The 26,718-nt window shown below is 43.1% G+C and overlaps 2 protein-coding genes across 3 annotated transcripts; one reads left to right on the forward strand and one right to left on the reverse strand.

Moving 5' to 3' along the window:
• Positions 1 to 1,481: 1,481 nt before the first annotated feature.
• FKBP1B (FKBP prolyl isomerase 1B) lies at positions 1,482 to 10,849 on the reverse strand. Of its 2 annotated transcripts, none has more exons than XM_074331753.2 (4): positions 10,555 to 10,769; positions 7,086 to 7,133; positions 3,120 to 3,232; positions 1,482 to 2,091 (listed from the first exon to the last, which is right to left on the reverse strand). In XM_074331753.2, the coding sequence occupies exons 1-4, from the start codon at positions 10,589 to 10,591 to the stop codon at positions 1,963 to 1,965; spliced, it is 327 nt and encodes a 108-aa protein (XP_074187854.1). In that variant the 5' UTR covers positions 10,592 to 10,769; the 3' UTR covers positions 1,482 to 1,962. The 2 variants fall into 2 exon arrangements, with proteins under 2 accessions (XP_074187854.1, XP_074187855.1); XM_074331754.2 differs by having other exon boundaries at positions 2,002 to 2,136; positions 10,555 to 10,849.
• A 1,161-nt stretch (positions 10,850 to 12,010) lies between these two features.
• WDCP (WD repeat and coiled coil containing) lies at positions 12,011 to 25,957 on the forward strand. The gene is made up of 4 exons (XM_019712769.3): positions 12,011 to 12,366; positions 16,700 to 18,536; positions 22,665 to 22,782; positions 24,138 to 25,957. Exons 2-4 carry the CDS (start codon positions 16,719 to 16,721, stop codon positions 24,269 to 24,271), a joined length of 2,070 nt encoding a protein of 689 aa, XP_019568328.3. The 5' UTR covers positions 12,011 to 12,366; positions 16,700 to 16,718; the 3' UTR covers positions 24,272 to 25,957.
• Positions 25,958 to 26,718: the final 761 nt, after the last annotated feature.

Raw genomic sequence — 26,718 nt, forward strand, 5'->3', positions numbered from 1 at the left:
CCTGCTTAACAGCTTTCAGTGGCTCTCACAGGACAATGTCCAAACTTGTCAGCATTTTGAATCATGATTTTCTGCATCGTCTTAAGAGCTCCAGTAAAGCAGGGCCTGCAAAGCCTAGCATATCCTCTCCAGGTGCTAGCCAGTAGGTATTTGCATTTTTTGGTTTGTTTTGGTTCTCCTGCTGGCTGTCTCCTTTTACCACCTGGGCTATAAATACTCTAAGATCTTTTATATGACTCCACAGTGGATACCTGCAGTGGTCCTTGGTGCCGTCTTTAGTTGTCCTGTTGGTGTCACAGTGGAAAACATAAGATGTCTTTTGTACAGGCTGAGTTCTGATAAATTGTCATAGACGTTTGTGTCATCAAGGAAAGCTGGGAGCTAAGACATTCTGAAGGAAACACCCCAGAGAGCAGTGAGTGCAGCACCCTCTGGCTGGTCTAGTCCCACAGCAGAAGTGAGCCCAGGGACTGGGTGATTAAAGCCAAGGCAGCCCCTTTCTCATTAGTGTCTCCATCTTAAAGCACTGCCTCTTAACTCCTCAATCCTCAGCAGAGGAATACACCACGACTTCCTGGAGACAAAGGGATAGATGAAGTGGCCAAGATGATGTGGCCTCATCCGTATGTATGACATGTGACATGTATCAATGAGTCTATGAAGGAAACTAACAGTACCATTACAAGCCCCTCCTCAATCTTAGCAACTTCAAGCCATCGCTGACAGAATAACACTGAGTGGCTAACAGCTTTTCTCCTCTAGGCCAGCTAAAAGAAAACTCTCTTAGCCACGTTGTCCTAGGCTCCTCTGATGAGCACACAACCCACACCAATAAGTGGGGTGGTTTTAAAACCTAACTGGGAATCCCCATGATTTACTGTAAATGTCAATGAAATTAAACAGTAGAAACAAGTTCAGAGTGATGCATTCTTCTCAGAAGTAATTCCCCAATATAAGAGCAAATCTAGATGAAACGCAGCAGTTAATGTGAAAACACGTTCAGAATCACATTCTTTTCAAAGTGACGTCCCAGTGCGAATTAGCGTGTGGCTCCCAGGCCTACCATACCTTCCTTTATTCAGACGCACAGTGTTCTTTTCCATCCAGGTGAGGAGAGCAGATCCCTGTCAGTCCAAACAAGTAGAGATTGTAAGATCACAAAGTGCTCAAATCCCACATTTGATTGCTAAGCTACAGGATTTGAACACAATGTATTCCTTTTAGTTAGTCAGGGGAGAATTCTGAGCATGTGAGATGCGTGGCAAGTAATACCTACTGTATAGCGCTGCTTAAAGGATTGGTGGTAATTTTGTATAAAAATCTATAGAACAAGGCCCAGCATGTACAATACCTTGTAGCTGTTAAATTTGTTATCGCTCTTCTGGCTACTTGGAAGGCTCCTTTCCAGTCTTTTTCCCATAGACCAACTGGCTTATGTGGCCCTTCAAGCCCTTCCTACCTACAATAAGGATGGACAGGACTTTGTCAAGCACAGAGCCTTTATTTTACATATAATTTCCAAAGAGGACATCTTGGAAGTCAGCAGCCAACAATTTCTAAGAGAGAAAGTGACAGCGAAGGTAACTGGCTCAAGTCCCTCTGTGTACACCACGTACATTTCATGTCTGAGCACCTTGTGTGTCTGGCTTAGGTGAAGGTAAGGCAGTGCAGATTGTGCAAACAAGAAATCTGTTTTCAGGAATGCCTACTACATGCATCACGCAAAATGCACAACCTGAAACGTTTCCATCTGCGCAACCGAAGTGTCCTCAAGCAAAGATACGCGTGAACAATGACGAACACATACAGAGCGAGTTAGGCAGAGAAAAGGGATCGCGCCGGGGGGCAGTGAGGTAAGCACACTGATCAGGAGCCCCGAGCAGGCAGAGCCGTCCCAGTGGCGGGGCAGGCCAGGAGGGTGGGCAGCAGCCTTGTCCGGTCACCTCGACTTCCTTCCTGCCTTCACTCTAAGTTGAGCAGCTCCACGTCAAAGATGAGGGTGGCATTGGCTGGGATGACACCGGGGTGGCCTGTGGCTCCGTACGCCACATCAGGGGTGCAGGTCAGCTTCGCCCTCTGCCCCAAGCTCATCTAGCAGGGATGGGGGCAGATGGGGAGAGGAGAAAGAGGACGCAGCTTGATTTAAAAGAAAAAAGTAAGGTAACTATGGCATTTTCCCAAACCATCCTCATAGTAACTGAAGATCTGAGATGAATTTCTTATACGTGGCACATTGAAGTTGTGCTACGAGCTGTAACACATGCAGATTCTGCCTCAGAATAGCAGAAACTTAACTGGGGGACAGTCACTTCCACAAAGTAATCTCAAATTCATTCATCCACAAACATTGCTGGTTAGTGTATGACCCGGACACTTCTATTTGTCCATAATTGTTCCTCACTCTCTTCCAAAGAAGCCTATAGAGGGTATAAAAGGGCACACGCACACTCAAGTAGGTGACAAAACCAGTTCAGTTCATCAGAGAGGTTAGAGGTTAGAGGCCACAGCCAGATGGAGGCGGGTAAGAGAACTGCTCTCAGGGAGCGTCATCTGACCACCGACCAAGGAAAACTTAAACAAGGACTCATGACTGGTCACCAAGAACTGGCTGGGCATTAGTGAAACAGCTGGTGAAATTTGAAATAAGGGATTTAAAATTTTGAATAACTGACTCGAAAAATTGAATAGACTGGTTAATAGTGTGGTATCAATGTTAATATCCTGGTTTTGATCATGATTATGTCAAATGTTAACATTTGGGGGAGGTGGTAAAGAGCATATGGCAACTCTAGTATTTCTGCAATATTTTTGCAAATCTAAACTTTTTAAGTTAAAAACTAAATAAATAAACTTGACCACCCCCCCCCCCCCCCCCCCGCACTGTTCTGCTGCCTCAGTCCTGGACAGCTGGTAGCTCACAGGCCTCCGCAGCTAATTGTGAGCAAGCCTGGGGGATATGCTTGGGATGAGAACCCCCAGTGACAAAGGAGTCATGCTAGCAACACACAGGGTGGGGACACAAAGCAGTAGTGGTGTGTGGCGGGGGGGGGGGGGGGGGCAGACTGCCAGCCCAGACGCCCGACACCTCAGATCGCCCTCACCCAGAGTCCTCATCCTACCTGGGCTGCGCCCTCTTCAAAACCCTTGATGACTTCCTGTTTGCCAATTCTGAACTTGAAAGGTTTGTTTCTGTCTCTGGAGGAATCAAATTTCTTCCCATTTTGGAGCATTCCTAGGAAAACAAGAATAAAGTGGAAAAGAACTGTGCTCTTGAGTCAGCTCAGGTTTCAAATCTCTAAGAAGGAATTCCTATTCTGCACAAACCTCCTCTTCCCATCTTTCCTGTCCGTCCTGTTGCCCAAACAAGAAACCTGGACTCTTCTTCTGTCTTACCCCACGTATAGCTTATCACCAAGTCCTCTATATTTTTGGGATCACCTGTTTTCTCTTTTTAACACACATCTGATATTACTCCCTTGCTTAGCACACTTCAGTAGCTCCCCATGGCAAAACCTAAATGCCTACATGGCATACAGGTGCTTCAAGATCTGGCTGTTGCCAGCCCTCAGTTCTCCCCTTCCTGCCCTATTCTGGTCACACCTTTCTCAAATACCTCTGCACTTTACAACTATTTTCAGGCTCCTTCCTCATCCTGAAGCTGTTTCCCCAGGCATTTTCTCTTCTGGTTGAATCCTCACCTGGTTTTCCCAAGGTTCCCCCAACATGCAAAACCCAAAGGAACAGTGGGAGGTGACTCAGCCCATCAGTGGCGGCCTCCAGACCCCATACAAACAAGGCTGTTTGAGCCCGGAATACGCACATGCTTGCTGTCTTCAGCAGTTGGGGCATCCCTCCAGCTGTAGATGCCTGGTCAGCCCTGATGTACATGTGTTGTCCCAGTCCAGCTGCCTGAGGCCCAAGAGCTGCTTTCCTACCATGTTTCCCCGAAAATAAGACCTAGCCAGACCATCAGCTCTAATGTGTCTTTTGGAGCAAAAATTAATATAAGAGCGGGTCTTATAGTAAAATAAGATTCTGCCTTCACTCTGGCACTAACTCCTTGTGTGAAGTTAGGCAAATCATTTCCTTTCTCAGGGACTTGCCATGTTTAACATAGGAGGTGTGGGCCAGTGTCTGGGCATCTGTGATTCCTCTTCCGAATTCCTACAACTTAAATGTATACAGCGGACAGTCATCACTTATTTTCTGAGTAGGATAAATTGGGCTCTTGCCCTGGGTACTAAATCAGGCAAAGGATAAAACGCTATAGCTATACAGATGGATACTAAAGAGATCATATACAAACTCATGCATACTCACAGGCACTTAGGCACATGTACTCTGAAGAAAAACCCTGATGGCCAAACAGATGCTAAGAAAATACTTAGATACACAGATCCACATAGAGTCACACAGACATATGTGGATAGGCACACATATACATTCACACACTCCATTTAAAGACTGACTTTCTCATTCCCCAATTTCTTCAGGTTTCATATGACTTAATCTACTTCAATTCATATACAGTTATTTACTGCTACATGTTCAGCCAAAACTATGCAATCCAGAAACACCCACGTGTGTATGATACTGGGTTTGACAAAGGTGCCACTGCAGTACAGAGGATAAAGCATGGTTTTTTGGATTAGTGTTGCTGGATCAACTGTAAATCCATACAGGGAAAAAATGAACATTGACCCCTACTTCACCCACACACAATAATCAATTCCTGATGAATCATAGACCTAAATATGAAAGATAAAATAATAAAGTTTCTACGAAATAATAAATAGAAGAATATCTTCATAACCTAGGGATAGACAAAGTTTTCTGAACTGAACACAAAAAGTACCAACTACAAAGGAAAAAGATTGATATGTGGGACTTAATGAAAATTAAGACCTTCTGTTCAAAATATGCCAATAGAGTAAAAAAGCAAGGCATGGCATGTTTGAAATAGGTATAACCAACAAAACACTCATATCCAGAGTACATAAAGAATTTCTATACATCAAGAGAAAAATACAACCTAATTTTTTTTTTTTAATGGACAAAATTTTTTTCAAATGATCCAAATGGCGAAAGGGCACATGAAAAGCTACTCAACTTCGTCAGTCATCAGGGCAATGCAAGTCAAAACCACAATGAGATGCCACTGGGCACCCAGAGTGGGCCCCAAACAAAACAAAACCTGGTAATACCAGTGTTGATGAGGAAGTAGGAGAAGTGGAACCCTCCAACATTGCTGGTGGAAGTGGGGACTGGCACTTCAGTAACCTATTTATTTGCAATATCTGCTAAAGCTGAGCAGATAGAACCCTGCGCCCTAGCAATTCCACGGCCGATACATACCAGCCGAAATGTGTATAGATGTGCACCAAAAGACATCTACAAGACTGCAAAGCAACACTGTTCATGATGACCCAAAACTATAAACAACCCAAATGCTCATCAACTATAGAAAGGAGACATCGTAGTATATTCATACAATGAACTGTACAAGAATAAAAAAGAACAAACTACTCTGGATAAATCTCACAGACACAATATTGAGTGAAATAAGCCAAACACAAAAGAGTTCATGTTCTGTAATTCCATTTATAGGACATTCAAAAAGAGGCAAAAGCAATCCCTGGAGACAAAAGTCAGAACACTGCTTATCTTTACGAAGGTGTAATGACTGGGAGAAGGCAAGAGGCAGACTCGGGATGTGGAAATGTCGATGTGAAGCTGGGTGGTGGTTACCTACGTGCAATCACTTTGAAAAATTTCATGGAGCTGTACATCTTAGGTTTAAGTTCTCTACTGTATTTATATTTAATAAAAAAGTTTACCAAAAAGTCCCATAAAGTCGCCTGTTGTGTTTGATGAGACAGAGCCACTCAGGGCTGGTGTCAGTGTTTAATGCATGTTGTCTCTTCTTTGTATGTATTGTGCAAAGTCTTTGCAAAAGGATATTGTGGTTTCAGTAACTTGATAAGTATAGATCTGTCTGCCACATGTACAACAGATAAATCAATTACACAGGTCAGAGGCCCCAGAAGGCTCAAGGTAATTAGGCCACATCACCGGGAGATAAAACAGCACCAGCCAGCTGACGTCAGCGACTGGCAACACAGCAGTGGAGAAATACCCACACTCTCTGTCTAGAATTAACCTGGCACTTCACACTGGCCCAGACTGCTAAAAATGGCCCCATCTCAATATGCCCTAGGATTGAAACTGGCCTCACTGTCTGCTAAGTGGCTGTCACCAGGTTGCCACATTGAGAAGCAGGTCACAAGGCAGAGCACTCACCCCGCTTTTGGAAAAACACCTGCTCATGATCTTCTGGTCAGCAGTCCTCAGGAACTCCATCTAGAATATTCCTCAGCCCACCTGGCCTTCCAATACAGACCATCCAAGAGGGACTGGCAGAGATGTGGGGCCCTCCGGCTCCCACAGCACTGAGACAAGCATTGCTGTCGCCCCACCCCTCATTGCACCGGAGCCTCTGGGTGACTTGTCTGCCTGCCCCAAGCCCCCACAGCCCCAAAGAAGGTAGGAATACTTTTTTATCTTTGTGCCCCCAGTGCCCACCATGGCATCTTGTGCACAGTAGGTGCTCAATAACAGTAGGCTGAATGGAATAGTCTGTTTCTGAAAACAGAAAGGAAGGTCTGAGGAAGCCACCCTCCTCTTCTCTAATAATACTGGAGGATCAAAAGGGATTCTACAGGGAGGGTCAGGGCTCTCAGAGCTGCAAGAAGGGATTTCCAAGTATCAGACACAACCAGGAGGGCCAGGGCTCCACTCTGCCCACAACAGAGGGAAGAGGAATGGAGAGACTTGACTCATTAGAGGTTGGCACCGCCGATGACTCTTACTGGTATAAGTGGGAAGGGATTAACCTTGTAAGCCCCTTTTCTCATTCCCACAAGGCTGGCTGGGAGAAGTGGGGGATAGCTGGGTTCCAGGGAGACTTGGCTGCCTTGGGCTTTGGGCCTGATCTGGGGGAGCAGATAACTCTGCAGAGGAGGATCAGAGGAGACACCTACCTCTGGAGGAGCAGGTCTGATGAAGGTTAAGGGAGCAAGGCCTACCTGTGTAGTGCACCACACACGTCTGGCCCTTCTTGGGAAATGTCCTTCCTGCAAGGAGACATGAGAGCAGATGAGTGAATAAGGTGTTAGAAAAAGTCATGTGGGACATTCAGGTGTGATTGTGACCAAGAGCCCTGGCCTACATCCCCTCCATACCAGGGAGATGCCCATGGCTCTAGTTCCAGCTCTGTGCCTTGTATGAGCCAGATTAGTCACTTCACCTCTCTGGACTTGATTTCAACTTTATTCCCTTGGGTTCCTCAACTCCACTCTCTCCTGATTTCCGTTCTTTAATTACTCCTTTTACTTTCCTTCATCCATTCCACAAACATTCACTGACAGCCTACTATGCGCCAGAAACACAGAGCAATGTATGAATTCATACATTGTTAGGGAAACAGACACATAAATGGTAGATTCTAATGCAGGGTGATGTCTGGGATCAAGGATGAATAAACACAAGCAGTCACAAAAATTTACGGAATACCCACTATGTGCAAGGCCTGGGCCTTATTGAGGGGTACAGCAGTGAACCATACAGACAAAATCCCTACTCTTTGGGAGTTTACATTCTTATGGAGGGAGACAAATGATCCTCAAATAAACAAGATAATTATGGGTTATGATAAATTCTCTAAAGATGAATTAAAGAGAGATACCGTGGGACAAGACATTTTAGAAAGGGTGGTCCAGGACGGCTTCTCATTTGAGCTGAGACTTGAAAAACATGCAAAATGCTGGGGAAAGCACTGCAGGAAGAGGGAGCAGCAAGCGCACGGCCATGAGACAGGAAAGGAACAGTGCATTTGTAGACTGGCAGGGGGGCCAGGTGACTGGAAAGAAGGGAGGAGATGAGTGGGAAAGAGAGGACCATGCCGGGCCTTGCAGAACTGGATTTAATTCTAAGTGCAATGGGAAGCCACTGGAGAGTTTTAAGCGAGAATGACATAATCTGAATTAAGATTTTATAAGATCACGCTGGCTGCTGTGTGGAGGATGGACAGCCAGGCGCCTGTTGCAGTTTTCCAGGCAGGAAATCAATGATGGTTTGAATTAACGTGGTGGCAGCAGAGAAGAGAGCAAATGAGATTGGAGATATATTTTGGAAGTGGAGCTGACAGGGTATGCTAATGGAGTGGACATGGGGTCCAGCATGAGAGAGAAGAAATCAAGCACAATGCTTGGGTTTTTAGTTTGGGTGCCTGGTTGGATGGTGGAGTAAATTCCTGAGATGGAAGGAACAGCTTTGTGCGGGTGGCAATCTTGAGATGCCTATTAGACATCTGAGTTTACACTGCAAATAGTCAGATAGAGAGTCTGCACTGGAGGTATAAATCTGGGTGGAATTTAAAGCCATGGGGCTGGATAACAATGCCTTGGGAGGGCTAACAACTGAGCCAACACTTAGGGGATTCCATGGGAACCTGTAGGAGGGAGCAACTAACTGTGGGTGTCAGGGACAGCATCAGAGAGGAGATCATGGTGAAACCAGGGTCTTGAAAGATGAGTAGCTTGCCAAAGGAAGTAAAGGGAGATGATGTGGGAACAGTGGACAACGTGTTCAAACGCCTAGAGTCAAGCATAGTGGGAGCCCTGTCTGATTCACTGCTGTAACCCTAGGGCCCAGCACACAGTACATGTTCAATAAATATTTGCTGAATGACTGGTGTGTTTAACCACTTACAGGCAGCTTGCTAAAGCTGAAGAAAAAGTTGGTAGTGGGGGTAGGGACTGGAAGTGAGAGATGTGGATGTAGTGTGGAAGTTAAGAAATAGGTGACGTCACCATCTGCCTGGAGAAGGAGATGGAAGACTCATTAAAATAGTTGACGCCTGGGGAGGGACATGGTCAAAAAGGCATTTGAAAGAGTCCTCAGGCTGTGAATATGAGTGAAGGTGAGGTGGGGAGACCAGACTACAGGCTGTGCAGAAATCCAGGTGAGAGATGATGGGAGCCTGAACGAAGGCAGGGGATGGTGCCTAGAGAGATTCAGCAGGAGTGGACAGGGCTTGGTGTGGGGCTTGATCAAGACAGGTGTCCCCAGCAGGGCAGCATACGTGCTGACATATTCATCTGCATATTGCTCTCCTGGGTTACAGCACAGTTGTCTGACCTTTTTGTGCTTCCCTGACTCAGGGATTTAAACCAGGCTGAAAGCAGAAGGCCACAGCTCCTCCAGACTTTCCCTAAAAATCGAATCCGCCTCAAGGGGAAATGCCCCTTGTCCCTGGCCAGGGAGGGAAAAATAGGAGAGAAAATTCTAAAGGCTTCTTTGAGCCAGAGAAAGGAGAAGAGATCTCCATTCTCCCCCACCTCCCCCACAGACCTGTATGGCAGTTCCCTGGGAGGGTGACAAGTTCTCAGGGATATGTTTCCGGACCCAGCACCATGGTTGCCAGCGTGGGCAAAGAAGCTGTACCCTACGGATGATCCTGTGTGGTGCTGGGGCTTCTAGGGACGGCTGCCTTTCTATAAGGAGTGGTCTGGAAGTAATTTCCGGGGGCGGGGAGTGTCAGTAATCTCTGACGTGAAGTTTGCCTGTCAAATCCTGCAGAAATAGGGGCTCCAGTCTGAATTAAGTTCTGTTTAACAAATAAAGACATAGCTATTCCTTGCACACCCACACCCAATTATACAAGGGTGACTGACGCCTGGGGTGTCTGGCTTGGGAAATGAGTGGTGCCAGTCCTGGAGGCAGGGAACCGGGAACACAGAGTTCTGTTTTGGACTTGCTGACTTTGAGGTATCGGTGGCACGTCCAGGTAGAGGTTGAGCAGCAGTTGGATAGATGGACCACCCGGAACTCAGGTCAGAGGTCTGGGCTGGAGGCTTAAGTTTGAAGGCCATCGGTTTGCAGACGATACTGAAAGCCATGGGAGTGGAGTGGACAGGATGGCCAGAGAGGATGAGTTGGGCTGGGAGGATAAAGCGAGATGCAGAGGCGGGGGGAACGCAGCTCCTTTCCTAGACTGCCTCGGTCCCCACCGCGTCTCGTCGCCCAGCCCGCAGGCGGCCGCCCGACCTCCAGCCTAGCGGGGGCGGCGTTAGAAGCGGGTTGTCCCGAGCAGAAGAGACCCCAAAGCATGTCCTTTCCCGTGTTTCTTGAGCTCACATAGCAGGGCAGGGGAAGCGGAGGTAAAACCTGGCCCTGGGAAATCAGCGGTAGCGGATAACTGAGTGGTTCCAGCCGCCGCAGCGGCAGCCCGCGGCCCCCGGGGCGGTGGCGAGCCGCAGACCCCCGCCTCCTGGCCGCCGCCTCCGTTCCCCTAGGTAAGCCGGCGCGGAGGGGATGGCGGAGGATCGTCTCCTAGACCTCCAGCGATTCCGTCTGGGGTCTCCTGCCGCCGCCCCCATCCTAGGCCCGCCCCTCTTTTCGGACACCCTCCGCGCCACCTTCGAATCAGACCCCCGCCCCTCGTGCTCCCCACCCCCGAGACCCCTCTTTTCCCCCGGCTCGGCCGCCCGGTACCGTCTCCTGGGGAGATGGTCTCGATCTCCACGCCCATCGCAGTCCCCCTGGCCCCGCCTCCGAGGGTCCCCGCTTCTGCCGCGACCCCGGTTTGGCTCCGGCCCCGGCCCCGGCCCCGCTGGCGCTCCGACTCGTCTCCCCGCCGCCACTGCAGAGCCGGAGGAGGTGCGGCGGGAGTCGGGACCTGCGCGGGGTGGGGCCACGGGGAAGGGGGCGACGGGGCGGAGCAGCACGGAAAGGTGGGGGCGGCCGGGGCGGGGCCCTGGGGAAGGGACCCTGGCCTGAAGCGGCTGCTCCGGAGCCTGACCAGGCTGAAGACCATTGACCCGCTGATTGGGGAGAACGTTGAGGGAGGAATGCAGACACTCGCGCATGCACCCACTCACCCATCTATCCATCCGTTCAACACTTATTTATCTGCTCTGGGGAATCCACGCGGTCTCACAGACTAGGGGAAGGCCAGCAACTAAACCAACTCTTTAATGAAATGTTGTCACTGCCATGGGGTTCAGAACGTCATGGAAGCACCAGAGAGCTACCTGCTTTGGCTGGGCTGCCCAGATCTGCAGGAGCAAGCTGGGAGATGGGGAGGGGTGGGGTGGGAGGGAGGAAAGGGTCATTGCTGACCCTTCTCCACCCACTCTAAGCCTTTATGCACCATCCCAGGTAGCTCCGCCGCTTGCACAGGTGCGTTCCCACCTTCCAGGAGAAAAACTGCACCCTGGGTATACCAATTGAATTAAGACAGAATCACTATCCTCAAGGAACCAAATCTGTGATGGAGAGGGACACAGTTACAGTATGTGGAGTAATTCTGCTGTGGGATGAATGCGTGAGTGCCACCTTGAGTTCCTCCTCCACTCAAAAGAGATCCAGGAATCTGTAAAGAGTTTTGGAGGAAGTAGCATTTGCTTGAAGAATGAATGGGACTTTACATTTCTTCTTTACATTTTTTTTCTTGTCTAATCCTCCCCTGCGTTGTGTGAAGGTATGATTCTAACAAGTGCCCCTGGAAGGTAGGCATGGGCAGAAAAGCCGAGCAAAGATGTCCAGAGTCGACCCTAAAGATGTTCGTCCCATTTCCCTACCGCAACGCTCCCAGGTGGCTGGGTCAGAGACTTCAGGTTATCGGCATCGCTGAAGGGGGATTGGCTGTGTTGTCCAAGAAAGATGATGATCAACTGTATTATGAGGGGCAGGACCTGAAATTCTCCATGGGCTGTTCCAAGGCGTGGCCCCGAGTCTCGCAGGAGTGTAACTTGCTCTTAAGAAGCCTAGTGACGCACTAGCCCATGGGCTATGGCCATGGGCAGGCACTTTGGGGGTACGTGTAGAACAGGGGTGTGTAACCGGGACAGGTCAATGGAGTGGCTTCAGTTGAATGCACAATACTTTGTGTACAGATAAGAACATTTTTCTGAGGAAATTTTATATTTTAAAGAGGTCCTCGACCCCTTCCCATCCCCGACTCCTCCTCCCCTGAAAAAAGGGTTAAGAAACCGTGTTGACTCTAGGGCTCCTGTACGCCTTCTTAGAATAAGAGAACCAATGAGAAGTCGGGGAAACGCTAAACCTCTTAAAGGAGAAATTGTGGAAACTTACGGGCTGTGGTTTCATGGGGACTACAACTCCCAAAGATCTGTGCGGCAAAGCCCGAGCTTATTCGCCAGTGGGACGGACCCTCTCCTAACGTGACCTGTGCAAAAGCCAATAGGTAGAGCGCATTGCCGAGCTTACCCGACCACCGCTGACCTATCAGAGGCCTTGGAGTCGATGCTTCCGGTACCCGGTGAGGACTTCGGTCCGAAGTGGGTGAGTCTGGGCGGTTCCCGGGGAGTGTGATTTTTGTGAGGCTGTTAAGACCAAAGCTATTTTGTCTCCACTGCTGCCGAGTCTGGCGGGTGTAGGAAGTCTGTGGGTGAGCGGGGAGGCAGGTGGAGGGACCGGCACTTGGGGGAAGGATGGGAGACACCCAGGTGTGCGGAGAGTACGGAAGAAGGGTGAGGGGCCTGCGTGCGAGGGTTGGCGGGTGTGGAGGAGCCGGCGTGGGTTTAAACGAGTCAGTATATTCCCGGTGACTCATGAGTGGCACTTCTAGGAACATATTCGAAGGAAGCTATCCAAAATGAAGGCAATGCTTTATGCATAAAGACCTGTATCACAGCGTTATTTATAATAGGATAAAGTTGGCTACAACTAGGTGTCTTAACAGTAAGGAAAAATAATGTAACTTCACTGATTGTTAAGTGACCCCTAAAAATAATTTACAAAACTTTTAAATAATACGGGAAAATGCTACTATATAATGTTAAGTGAAAAAATCGTGATATGAAATTCTACGGTATAATTTAAAAAGTTTAACCAAAAGTGCATAGAAAAAAGTCTGGGGGGATGTAGTCAAACCATCTTTGGATAGATGGTTTTTAAGCTTTCTTGTGTGTTAGTTTTTTAAAGTAAATGTAAAGAACTTGTAATTATTTTATAGTGGAAACACAATAAACTTAGACAAGCAAGTTGGTGGGTATGTACCTCTGTTTAAACCTACCGAGAGTGCTCCAATTCACCTAAGCCCCTTGATTCTCACCATGATTTTTTAAAGAAGATTAAAAATAGAGGAATTAAATGGTCATAGACTAAGCACCAGTTCTTGGTTCTGGTCACCTCTCCCCTGAACTGAGTGGGCTTTTCTCTCCCTAAAACACCTATGGCTTCTGATTTAAGTTTTCTTTAAGTCTAAGGGTTCAGAGACCAACAGGTATACTCTTAGCTTGGGGCAAAATGTAAATATTTTTAAAGATACAAAATAATTGGAGACCTAAAGGTCATTTCAACCTTTCTCCTCTTGGCTCTGTGATCTTTCACAGTGAGGCTGTCCACTGCTTTGGCTTTAATTTCTAAATCCTTAACCTCTGACTGCCTAAGGTACCTTGTTACCCTCTAGACATTTTAAATGAAGCTCATCTAATAAATGTATCACACACTACACATCCTTCTTACCTTTGAAGCACGTGCTGCCTTGTGTATCTCTGCTTAATGGTTTAACAGTTTCCCATGCAAAAAATTTGGGTGTCATCCTTAATTCTCTCTTCCTCATCACTCTCATCCTACTCGATATCATTATTCCATTTGCCTTAGAAATAGAATAGCTCTTGAATCTGGCCTTTTTTCTCTGCTCAAGTATCTACAAACCTGGCTCACTTTCTTATTATGACCATCAAACTATTTCATGCCCCCTTATTAAAGTTGTCGCTTTTCTTCTTCCTTAGGTCTGTCCTGCACATTGTCACATGTATGTGTGCTGGTTCCCCCAAATTTCTCAGCAGTCCCTTTATGATCAGGGAGATAAGGTTGGAAATGTATATCAATATCATATAACATAAGGCCTTAAATGCCTTGTTAAGATGTTTTGAAAGAACTTTTTATAGATAGACTGTGGAAACTCATCCAAAAGTATTTGAGCAGAACAACAAAATGACCAGAACTGTGATATCTTTTCAAAGATAATTCTGTCCAACCATGCGTAGTATCCAGGCTCTGTGGGAAAGAAGAGACTGGTATCAGGAGGACCTCTCCTCGTCCTACCCTAAGGGAGAGGTGGTCAGAACCTGGACCAGCAATGGAGGAGAAAGGGTCAGAGCAGATTGTTGTAATTATCATTAAGTTTTTGAGAAAAATATGCCAAATTTCTTGTTACTAAAGATGAAAATACTAAAATTCTTCTAAAGCTCCAGTAACCTTATGTTTGTTTTTCCCTTATTCATAAATCCTGATCCTATGCTATCCCTGGCCGTACACACCCTCAGTGACATTAGCCTGACTTGGGTGGCTTAAAACATGTAAGATGCCTTTGATATAATTGGTGCATTAGGAATTTTCTCCACCCACGAAAATGTATCATGCATTATTTAGCAATGAAAGTCTTTCAAAAGTACATAAGTAGATATTAGGGGAAACCATATATTATCTTATATAAGACCAGTGGGATAGAGATGGCACTTTCCTTCATTAGTAATGACAGGGGACGTATTTCTGCATTTGCAAGCCGGTAGAGAACCAGTTAATCAGGAGCATTGCAGACCGTTCTTCATAGTGAAAGATTCCAAGAGCAGGGACAAAGCTAGCAAAGAGGTATGTTAAGTTTGTAATGAATATGGACAGGGCTAATATCAGCTATAATGTAAAGCCTAACATATATTTGAATTGTGATGTAAGTTCAGCAAAGAAGCCAGGAAGAGAGATGCAGATCTGAGAGAAGTAAACATAGATGATAATTGAAAACATGAAAGTAGGTGACATTGGAAGGAAGGAAAAGAGAAAAGTGATGAGAATTGAGTACTAAACTTTTTGGTTCTATCCACATCTAGATAAAAATCGGAAACAAGCAGAGCCCATAGTATGTATGTAGCCAGCACTCATTCATGTGACAATGTGCAGGATAGACGTAAGAAATAAGAAACACGACAAATCATTGAGTACATTATGATACATACATACTATGGGACACCTCGTTTCTACTAATGCAGCTACTTAAAAGATTGAGGCTGGTCTATATTAGTGACGTGGAAAGGTGCCTATGATTTAAAATAAATTAGTGAATAATATGTAACATATGATCCCTGTGGTAATTGGTCATTTTTTGAAAACACCTTCGAAATTTGGGGAGAATCTCCTTTTGTGTGAGTCTTAGTGGGAGGCAGAACACATCCCCTATTACAGAAGCCTATTACAGGGAGGGGGAAACCCTCCCTGTCCCCCTCCTGGCTGCTAGAGCAGAGGGTATGTGAGCTGGTCTCAAGTGGTGGGAGGCTTCCCCACTTTCTGAATTTTAAGCAGTTGCCATCAAGTGGGGTCAGTGAAGTTAGAGTCTCCCCTGCTGCTGAGTGGAGAGAGGCCACAGTGATTTATCGCCTCACTGCGTTCCTGCTGGTTTTCTGAGCTTGGTTCTTGAGACTTCTTTTTTTGCTTCAGTTAGCCAGAGTGGTTTCTGTTGTTAATACCCAGGAACTCTGACTTACACCCCATTTTTTGTTTAAAGAAAAAAATTTAGCATATATAAAATCCTTTCTGTGTGTGTCTGTCTGTGTTTCTCTAACAGTTTCAAAGGCTGCACACCAAATTGTTAACAGTGCTTTTGTCATGAACTTGAGCTTTGGGGGGGTGGGGGGGTGGGAAAGAGGGGTTGGCACGGGGTAAGAGGAAATATTTTGTTTTACTTTAGGCAGTTCTGGTTTGCTTGAATTTCGTTGCAGAGAGCATGTACTTTAGTAATCTAAGTATTTGAAAAAACTTAAGAATGAAGAAGTTGAAGGTAATACTTGCGTAACCTGCTTTACATTGTGAAAGATTGTTGCAAGGAGCAAATGCAATAGGGAATGTGCAAATTATTCTGGAAATTAAGTGTTATTTGAATATGATGAAGTAGAAATAGCAATAATGACTTTTGAGTGTCATTTCAGTATAGAGGTACAGGCCATTTTGAAGGGAGTTGAGGAAATAAGTGCTAATAAAGTCAGGGATGTGAGTATCAGTTATTCGTTGATCTGGCAGTGAAAGAAGAATAGAAATTAGATGATGAAGGAGATTTTTCTCAACTTTTTAATTTGAAACTTCTCTTGCTTAAAAGTTGAAAGTACCATAACATTGACATAGTCTCGATCTGGATTCAGCAGTTGTTAACATTTTGCTGCATTTGTTTTAGCTCGCTATCTATGTAAAATTTGGGTTGTTTGTTTGTTTGCTTGCTAAAGCATTTGAAAGTAGATTGTAGGCATCATGACCCTTTATCCCAAACTTTAGCATGCATACTTTAACAATAAGGACATTTTCCTACATAACCACAATATCATGGTCACACTTAAGAAAATTATTAACTCTGCAATATCTTCTAATATCCATTCCATATTCCAATGCCCCAGTACTAAAAAAAAATTTTTGTAAGAAATTTTATTTCCTCCATTTAAGATCCAAAGTTTATACATTGCATTTGCTTTTTATGGCTCAGTAGTCTCTTTTCATCTGCCACATTCCTCCTATCCTTTTATCCCCTTGTAATATTGACCTGTGAAATGTGTAAACCAGTTGTCCTACATTCTGGATTTGTCTGATTATATTCTCAGGGTATAGCTTTCCTTTTTAATTATTTCAGATAACCTTTATCAGAAAGGATGGAATTGGGAAAAGGAAAACTTCTCAGGACTGGGCTTAATGCATTGTATCAAGCAATACACCCAATTCACGGCCTCGCCTGGACCGATGGGAATCAGGTAGTCCTGACTGACGTACAGCTTCACGGTGGAGAGGCCGTGTTTGGGGACTCAAAGGTCATTGGACATTTTGAACATGTGTATGGGGTGTCGTGGGCCCCACCGGGGACAGCTGCCGTGCCCGCTCTGCTCGCTGTCCAGCACAAGCAGCACGTCACTGTGTGGCAGCTGCGTCCCCGTCCTACAGGGACAAGCCGATGGCTGATGTCTCAGACCTGTGAGATTAGAGAATCATCCGCTCTCCTTCCCCAGGGCTGTGTGTGGCACCCAAACACTGCTGTCCTGGCTGTGCTGACTGCACTGGATGTCTCCATTTGCCACAACATTGACTGTGACAGTTCGCGGGTAAAAGCAGACCACAATGCCCAGGGCCTTATTCACTGTGCATGTTGGACCCAGGACGGCCAGAGGCTAGTGGTGGCGGCAGGCAGCAGCCTGCATGCGTACATTTGGGACAGTGCTCAGAAGACTCTCCACAGGTGCTCCTCCGGCTCAGTCTTTGATGTGGACAGCTGTGTACGCTCCATCGGAGCCACTGTGGCCTCACAGGTCGCCATAGCCACCGAACTGCCACTAGCTAAGATCTGTGGCTTACAGGCATCTGAAACTCTTGACGTTCCACCTAGTAGCGAAGACTCTTGTCTGTGTACTTCACCGGTTTTTGATGATGTGCCCTCTGTGTGTCAGGGGGCAATTGCTTCTGAGACATCAGTTTCTCCCTTTTCTTCTTCCTCTTCAGACCCTCTGGATCTAACTCATGTAATGTTCAATAGATCTAAGTCTGAGGGTAATGATCTTATTTGTCTAAGAAAAAAGGACTACTTGACAGGAACTGGTCCAGATTCTTCACATTTAATCCTTGTGACCTTTGAGGACGAGGTTACCCAGACCAGAAAAGTCACCATTCCAGGCATTCTGGTTCCTGATCTAATCGCGTTTAATCTTAAAGCACAGGTCGTGGCAGTGGCTTCCAATACATGTAATACAATTTTTATCTATTCTGTCATTCCATCGTTTATGCCAAACATCCAGCAAATTCATTTAGAGAGTAGTGAAAGACCCAAAGGCATATGCTTCTTGACAGATAAATTATTACTAATTTTGGTAGGAAAACAAAAATCCACTGATTTGACATTTCTTCCTTCTTCAAAGTCTGATGAGTATGTCATACGCTTGATTGTTAGAGAAGTAATGTTGGAAGAGGAGTTTCCAGTGACATTGAGTGAAAACCTGAGTGGCTACTCTACTTTCAGCTCTCTGTTAAACAAATCGGAGAGAAAAAAGCTCATTGAAAATCTTTCCCCAGATTTTTGTCACATAAACAGAGGTCTCTTGTTAACAGCTAATAACAGTAGTCAAAGTGGAAGGCCCGGAGGTACCCTTATTCAAGAAATCAAAAGGCCTCCCTCCAGTGTCTGTGATGGCCCCGTAGCCCTGGAAACTCTAGATGCTGAGCCTGTGAACCGGTCAATAACACCGCCCAGACCCAGCAGCACACCAGACCACACCAGCACCCCGGAACCTCCTAATTTCCCTCAAAGAGAGAACTTACAAAAGGGATTTTATCATCTCTCTAAGGAACTGGAAATTATATCTAGGAACCTGACTGAAGTCCAGCAATGTCTTTCTGAACTCACAGACTTCCAACATAATGGAAAGAAATCTTCTCCAGTGTATCCACTCTCACAGGATCTGCCTTATGTCCGCATCATTTACCAGGTAATATCTCCTTTGAGGCGCTACCCCAGTGCATAAAAGCTTCTGCAGCCAGTGGGTACTGCCAGAAAAACTAATTGGTGAAGAAGAGGGTGTTCTAATTGAACTGGGCATGTTGTAACAGGCAAGTTGTTATACCTTTCCAGGTTGGTTGCCTGCCAACCACGTGGGCACACAGCAGTATACACTGATTTCATCAAATGCATGGTGTGAAAACATGAATGAGTGCACTTATTCTGGCAGTTTATATTTAGAAAAAGATTTTTTTAATCGTGCTATTTCATTGTGAAAATTTTTCCTTCTGCAGTGCAGACCCTCTCATTTATAAGAAAGGTTATATTTATTTAAACATTTTAATATGTCTATGCACGCACATGCACATATATAATATTACATAAATGGGATCTTATCATATCTGTGTTTATCAGGAACACTTCCTTTCCCCATGGAAATTGGCTCTGTTCCTCCCCCTTTAACTAGCAGCTTAATGTGGATCCTTCCATAGTTTACGTCATACGCATACAGTCTTACACAGACCAATCTTTGTACGGTAGATATACAGGTGGGGGGTGGCTTGTTACTGTTTTTACAAAAATAGGGTCATATGGTGCACTCTTTACTTCATGCTGAGAGTGTGCTGTTTATTCAGGCTTTCCCTTGTTGATGGACATTCACTTTGTTTTCAGTTCTTAGCCACTGCACATAGTGCTGCAATAGTATTCTTGTATGTGTCCATTTGTATCTGTACTTTTATTTCTGTTGGGTTGGTTCCCAGAAGTGGAAGTGCCATTTGAATATGTTTCTACTTTTAAAAGAGCTGCCAGATTGCCTTTCAACTCTTACCAGTGTATGGTCCTCAGCAACCTGTAAGGCTGTCCTTTCCTTCACATCCCCATGAATCTGATAACAATGTGAAGTGGTATTTCGCTTTTATTAATTTCTTTTTCTTTTACTATTAGTGAATTTGAGTATATATGTCTTCATGTTTTGGGGCCAATGAATGAATTGCCTATTGTTCGTTTTTTCCTATTGGGTTATCTGTACAAGAGGTTTTTGTATATTGCAGAAGTTAATATATATGTAATAGTCTAGATTTTCTTGCGCCATCCTGTTGTTTTAGTTTTTACATTTACATTTTTAATATTTAATTAAATTTTTGTGTATTAGCTAGAGTTAGATAGCCAGTTGTGCTAGCAGCATTGTTAAAAATCTACCTTTATCTCACTGTACTTGATCTATCACATTTATCATATATAAACTTATCTCTACTGGAGTCTAATTCTGGATTCTCTATATTGTAGCTATTGCAGTGCTAATTTCTTTACCCAGAACTTTATCTGTGCCACACAGATTTGATTACTGCAGACATCTTTGCTTTAAAAGATATTATATTTGCAGAAAGTTGATATTGAAATCAGTGATCAATAACATGTAAATTACTATTTAAATAATGGTCAAGAAGAGGTATTTTAATTCATTTTTTTCTTTAAACTACTACTGTTTAGCCCACGCAAGGATGAAAGTTTTTAAAAGAACCAAAGAATAGTTTAAAACAATTACATATGAAAAAATTGAAACACATAATAAAATGCATTTTTGTTAAAAAAAAATTGTTGAGGCAGCGGTTGGTTAGAGCGCAGTGCTCTTGGCAACAAGGTTGCCGGTTCGATCCCCACATGGGTCACTGTGAACTGCTCCCTCCACAACTAGATTGAAACAACTACTTGACTTGGAGCTGATGGGTCCTGGAAAAACACACTTAAAAAATAAAAAAATAAAAAAATTGTAAACATATAGGAAGACTACATAATGAAATTCTGTATTACCTAGATTTAACAGTTGTTAACATTTTGCCATAATTGCTTCATATTTTTTGTTATCTAAAATAGTCTAAGTAGAGACATGGTATTCTATCCATGAATATTTCAGGATGCTGCTGTAAAATGTAAGCACATTTGCTTTAATAACTACAGTCACATTATCACATATGATAACATTATCTAATATCTAATACCTAGTCTTTAGTCAGATTCCCCCAATTCTCCCCAAAACCAGTTAAATCACAAACCAGCTAAAAATCAGTTAAATCACTGATTAAAATTTTTTTCAAACTAATTTCACAACTATGTTAAGAATCTTAGTTATATCATGTACCAGAGGTAATTGAAACACGTGTTTATAAACATTTAATATCTCAAGTGTAGATTTTTGAAGAGGATTTTTGTCACATTGTCTTCATCCAAACCAGTTATTTAAATGGTTTTCTATAAATACATGAAGTTTTTTGTATATTTTCAGTAAATAGATTTTTAAATTTTTTTTAAATTATAGTATTTACAAATGTGAAATTTAGTTTGGATTTTTTTCCTTCTATGACTTTTTAAATAAGTTTTTCTTTTTCCTTTTTTATTTCTCTTTTTGAATAGGTAATTCATTTGCTTGTTTCAAAAAGCAAAACAGTATTTTAATAAAAAGATATATACTGGGAGTTTTACTCGCACCCTATCTCTGTTTAATGTGCTGTACTCATCCCCTAATTGGTAACATTGTTATTTCTTCATGCAGACACTAGCAGATCTTCCTATATATTTTTATTTCTCCTTTTGTTACACAAAAAGTATCTAGAGTTCTGCATCTTTCTTTTTCCATTTAAGAATATGCATATATTCTCAAGAACTCTCCATATCAGCATACAGAGCTTTTTCATTTTTTTTTTACAGCTGCACAGTATTTTTTCCCCTAATTACAAAAGTAATATATACTTATTGAGAAAAAAAATTTAACCCATATCATACTGAAATAATTAATGTTGAAAGTAAAAAGACTCCATAACCCAACCCTTAGAGAAAACCACAAATATCGTTAGTTGTGAGTACTTCTGTATTTTTTTCTATCAAACAATAACATATCTTTCTATTTTTTTAAACATTTGTAAATGTGAAATTCTGAATTTTTTTAAGTAAAAGAAATGTGCTTTTTTTTGCCTTTTCAATTCCTCACTTTCTCAGTTTATAATGAACTAACCCAACCAAGCTGTTATCAGTAATTACCTCTGAAGGGTAGAATTTGGGGTACTTAACTTTCTGCATTATAAAGTTACGTTTTACTTTCTTATATTGAGTATATGTAATCCTTTTGTAATGAGAAAAAGAAAAGGAAAACAAAATAATCAGAAGCAAGGAAGAGTTTCCCCTATAATTTCTGAAGCCACTTTTCATGAGTTTAAGTAAATGATTAGTTGTTTTTGGCCCTTACACTTTATTAACGTGACATCTTTTAAAATGTTACTAGTAGACATATTCTTTGAGTTCATCCTGCAGCAAGTGTAGTACAGTTTATCTTTCATCATTGAAAATATTTCTCAGCAGTCAAAAAATGAGTGGTGATAATTTGAACAACAAAATAAGTTAGACATATAACTTACTAATAAAACTCTCCTTCAAATGCTTACATGAAGATACTGTTTCAAATTATATATAATTAGAAGTTATATTTTTTATTCTATGTTTATTCTATGATTATACCTTTAGACTCTTAACATGACTTAAATTAGAGCTGTAATTATTTTATATTTTCTTTCTCTAAGGATAGTTGAAACCATTTTTAAAGAGAGTTAATGTTTAACATGACTGTTTAAAATTTAAAAATCATTTTCATTTGTACTTTTTCTAAGTTAGGTAAATTTTGACCAGTTTGTTTACTTGTGCAAATCCTGTACTACTGTACCACTTAGGGCAGTCTTTCTTGGCATATTTTTCCCCATTAAAGAAAACATGAAGTTTCGTAGTCATACCTAAAATAGCCAAGCACCTGTTCCTCACCATCAGCTTGTGCCTCTCAGATGGCCATCCACCATCCTGCTATTAGTCAGATACTAGGAAAGCCAGTTCCTGGTAATAAAGACAGAATCCTAGGGAAAAAGCCGAGCAAACGCAAGAGTAAATCAGGAGTTCTGTTTCATTCTGACCCTTTGGTTGTGTTAAATAATGCAGCAAAAAGCTCCTTATATAAAACTGAAGTCTAATATCTAAGGATTTAAAAAAAAAAGCTATTTATGTTTTCTATTCTTAAGAAATGGTAACTCCATTGCTTCTGCAATTGGTTTAACAACATTTATTTTTATTTTTGAAGAAACCTTTTGGTGTAGGTTCTGTTGTTCAAAAAAGAGATGTGCTTCTCTGCAATGGCAAACTAAGACTCAGTACGGTTCAGCAGACTTTTGACCTCCATCTTATTGAAATGCTGCATGGTAGGTAAAATTCAGCAATTCACCCTACCCAACACCCCCTCCCTCCACCATCTATTTTGTAACCTTCACTGGTAATGAAAATGATGTGTACCAACCATTCAGTGGTCCCCCAGACAGCTACCAAGTATTATGAATTGTCTACTATATACCCAAGCCTAGTATATACCCATAATGTATTATACACCAAACACATGGTAAATACAGATTCTTCTCTTAAGGAACTTACAGCCTAGCTGGAAAACCTAATGCACATGAAAAACTAGAAAAGAGTTACAAAGCCACATATAACAACTAGCAAAGAAATGACATAAAAACCTTATATATACCGGTCTCACTAAAGCATAAAGATCATAGTAGCATTGGAGAATATTCCTTAAAGGAGTGGTTTTAATGTTCAGCAAACATGTGGACACGAAGGACACTCGGAGATGGCGAGGGACTGACCGTCATGCCCACGTTGCATCAGATGGTTGTTTTCTTAGCCTCATTCTTGTCATAGTAGCCACTACATTGAACGTAAAATTTCATTTCATTTTTCCCCCTTAACATTGTAGCATCCGCATTTTTCTATTTTGACACATACATTTATGATACTACATAATTGTATTTGTACTGGGTGGGGTTAACATTCTGTTCTGAGGTATACCATATTATACTTTGCTGTCTTCTTTGACACTTAGGTGGGTCCCAATTTGTCACCATTATAAATAACAATAATAAAAACCTCTCTGCATATTTCACATGTTGTTTTTTGGAAAGTATAGATTTTCAGAAATAAAATTATAGGGTCAAAAGGTAAGACAGTAGACTTGAAAGAAGCAGAGAAGGTCCAGGTATGTGTTACGCTAGTGGCCCTTCGTTCCCCTGGAACGCAGCATTCAGGATTACCTGGGCCATTCTAGTCTAGCTCTAGTCACCTCAGCCTCCTTGGGTGTCTAGAGGTTGGAATGGATGTAAAGAATAAAAAGGTTCCTCCAGAGAGTGGCTGTTCCCAACTTCACATATTTTCTGGAGAAACTGCTTAACAGCGTGTAGATAAGGTAGGGATACTTCACACACGACCCCTAATGTGTGCAGACACAAGCTCATGCATACTGCTGAGTAATAAATGCCTCGCCTGAGTGAAAATGTATGTCCCTTCGCTGTGCCTAAGGCATCAACACCCCTTCCTGCCATGTAACCAGCCCCTACGTGACAGTCCCTCCATCTCCGCATTCTCTGTGAAGTCTTGTGACGATCAGGTTCCCTGTCATCAACTACTATATTCTTCCCCTCAAAAAGTCACATTTGTTGTTTTTCTTCATAGAAGAAGGTGAGATATCCTAAATTGCCTATGTGTTTATTTTACTTTGCAGACTCCCGCTGGATCCTTCTCTCTACTGATAGTGAAGGCTTCATCCCACTAACTTTCACAGCCACACAGGAAATAATCATAAGAGATGGCAGACCCATGTCAAATGTTTTCAGCGACTCTGCCTCAGAGTCTTGATTCCATTCCTTGTCTTTTAAGTCTTCAGAGACGTTACTGCCCAAAGTTTAGACGCCACTGGTTGTTCTAACCAGTTAGGCAGTAAGGCCTGATGTTTTCTTGTAGAATATTTGCTGCGTCGCTGTTCAGATGAGACCTTTGCAAACAAGATCTGTGTATGGCCGTGGACTCCACAGCTGGGATTTGCACTGTTGCACAGAGGTGCCGCACTTGCCATGATTGGCTCAGCTGCCTTTCCCTCCGTTCCCCCAGGCGGAGGCTCACTGCTCTGTAGCAGAGCTCCATCTTGGTTAGATGGCTCAGAAAGTGGTGGTTTATGTATTCATGACTGCGTGGTTTTTTTCCTAAGGGCAGAATTCCCAGAACAAAACAATATTATGGTGCCATGTGGATTGTGTTTTATGGTTTTTCCGAGGCTTTGTCCCTTGCCCAAAACTATGTTAAAGCTGTCTTAGAAGCACTTCAAAGGTACCTCAGCGCTGTCTAGATCTTTCTCTTGGCTTAAAAGATGAGGGTAAGGAGTGCTGGAGCACATACGCGCCAGCATGACCTTTTTACCCCCAAACCAGCAGGAATCAGCAGAGCTCAAAGGAAGACAAAACAAAAAACAAAAAAAAACCCAATTGACCTGCTCCCAGGGCTGCCTAGAACAGAAAGTAGTTCTATCCTTGGCTGGACCTCCTAGAATTTAAACCTAATCCACTTGCTTCCTTAGAAAATTCTGGCTGAAAAAGGTCCAGAAACTCCTACAAACCGGCCCTGGGCAGATTTCAATAACGTTTCAAGTGCTTTGACCCCTCTGGGCCCCACGTAAGCATGTGCTGGTGTTACTAGTGCAATGCCCAGCACTGGTGAGGTCTAAGGCATGGTTTTGTGCTGTTGCCACTCGGATTTTCTCCCTGAAACGCCTTTTTTTCAGTTTGAGGATTATAAAAATCTACGTTTCCCCTTGTCATCAACTTTTTTAGTTAAATTGTCACTTTAATTTTGATATTTTTATTTCCCTCAATTCCAGTCTTAGAGACCAGAATAGTTTATGAGAGAAAGTATTTCAGAAAGTTAGACATCTCATTGAATCTGAGGTAGTTCTAAAAAGCACTAGTTATTATAATTATGGGCTAAAGTGCCAGCTTAGTATGGTGGAAAGATCCCTAATTCCAACTTCACATAGACACAGCACTTCTCATTGCTTTCAAACACAATTATAAATTACAATTACTGCAGCATAACCAATAGATCACTTTGTGGCTGGCTAGTCAGGGCACATCTACAGATACATTTTTCAGCCATAGAAGCCCCATTAGCACACAGGCATTTCCCCCCTTCCCTTTAAAATTATCTGGAAAGAAATATTTTGTACCCTTGGGGACTCCTGTCTGCCTGTTACACTTTATGAAGATAAAGCTGGGATAGGAAAGAAGCAAGGAAAGGCCCATTTTGTGGTTCAAATGCATTAGAGAGCTGCTGGGATAATGGAAGTGGAGGCCTCTTGTCTGTAATCAGTTGCCTGAGAGCAGTGGCTGAGGACAGCCTGGGGCCTGGCTCCACTTGCGAAGGAAGCGGCTGGGTGGGATGAAAGCACTCGACTGTGAAGCCTGAAGAGGGGGCCTGAGGGACCCTGGAATAATCAGAATCCTGTGATGAGTCTTCAATAAAATCACTCATGGGTGATGTGGACGTTGTGAATGTTTTGATGGTATTTTCTTTGTGATTATTGCTGGTATACAGAAATATTCTAGATTTCATGTATGTGTGCTTTGTCCCTGTATTTCTTCTGGTGGACAGTCCAAGATAGAAATTATTTTGTTCTTTACAACAAATCTGATTCCATGACAACTGTCATAAAAAAGATGTTTCCTTGGCCTCTGATATTATTATAGTCATTGGAACAGTAAAAGACAATCCAGTATTTGCTGGCTTTGGAGACAGGGAGAGAAGAACTAGATTCTTTAATTTATTGTTTAATGTGATATTGAGAATGTTTTGCATAAGGAAAGACATTATTTACAAATCCCATTTTGGGCCCAAATTTTTCTGAATTTTGTGTGGGTGTTATTTGATGCATGCAGTGGATATAAAGTACAGGAAAGCTCAGTAATAAAATGAAACACCTACCAGCTAGTTTAGGAACCAGAACATTATAAGACACTGCTCAAATTCCTCATGTGCCGCTCCTGGAGCATTCCCCATAGGAGTAATTCCACCCCAGAGTTAGCTAAGCTCTCGACTGTTGTAATTACCATTTTTCATTCCTTTTCTTTCTTTTTAAAAAGGAAGTTCATTACAAGTGAACAACTTGGCCTAAACAATATAGTGTTTATTTTTTTCCTTTGACTTTGAGCTTTATACAATGGTATTATATCATTTATAGTCTTCTGTGATGTGCTTTTTTTTCCCCACTCAATATTGTTACTAAGATTCATACTTGTTATGTCTATGTTCTGTTA

The sequence above is a fragment of the Rhinolophus sinicus genome, chromosome 2 (assembly GCF_057876585.1).
Source record: "Rhinolophus sinicus isolate RSI-liver-muscle chromosome 2, RSI-T2T, whole genome shotgun sequence".
Taxonomy (NCBI): domain Eukaryota; kingdom Metazoa; phylum Chordata; class Mammalia; order Chiroptera; family Rhinolophidae; genus Rhinolophus; species Rhinolophus sinicus.

What these genes read in the sequence shown, in the direction of transcription:
- WDCP (XM_019712769.3), top strand. Translation starts at nt 16,719, where the DNA reads ATGGAATTGGGAAAAGGAAAACTTCTCAGGACTGGGCTTAATGCATTG. An exon ending in ATGTCCGCATCATTTACCAG is followed by an intron (nt 18,537 to 22,664) that starts GTAATATCTCCT and finishes TTATTTTTGAAG; the next exon opens with AAACCTTTTGGTGTAGGTTC. An exon ending in TCTTATTGAAATGCTGCATG is followed by an intron (nt 22,783 to 24,137) that starts GTAGGTAAAATT and finishes TTTACTTTGCAG; the next exon opens with ACTCCCGCTGGATCCTTCTC.
- FKBP1B (XM_074331753.2), bottom strand. Translation starts at nt 10,591, where the DNA reads ATGGGCGTGGAGATCGAGACCATCTCCCCAGGAGACG. An exon ending in GTGTGTGGTGCACTACACAG is followed by an intron (nt 3,233 to 7,085) that starts GTAGGCCTTGCT and finishes TTGTTTTCCTAG; the next exon opens with GAATGCTCCAAAATGGGAAG. An exon ending in TTGAAGAGGGCGCAGCCCAG is followed by an intron (nt 2,092 to 3,119) that starts GTAGGATGAGGA and finishes CATCCCTGCTAG; the next exon opens with ATGAGCTTGGGGCAGAGGGC.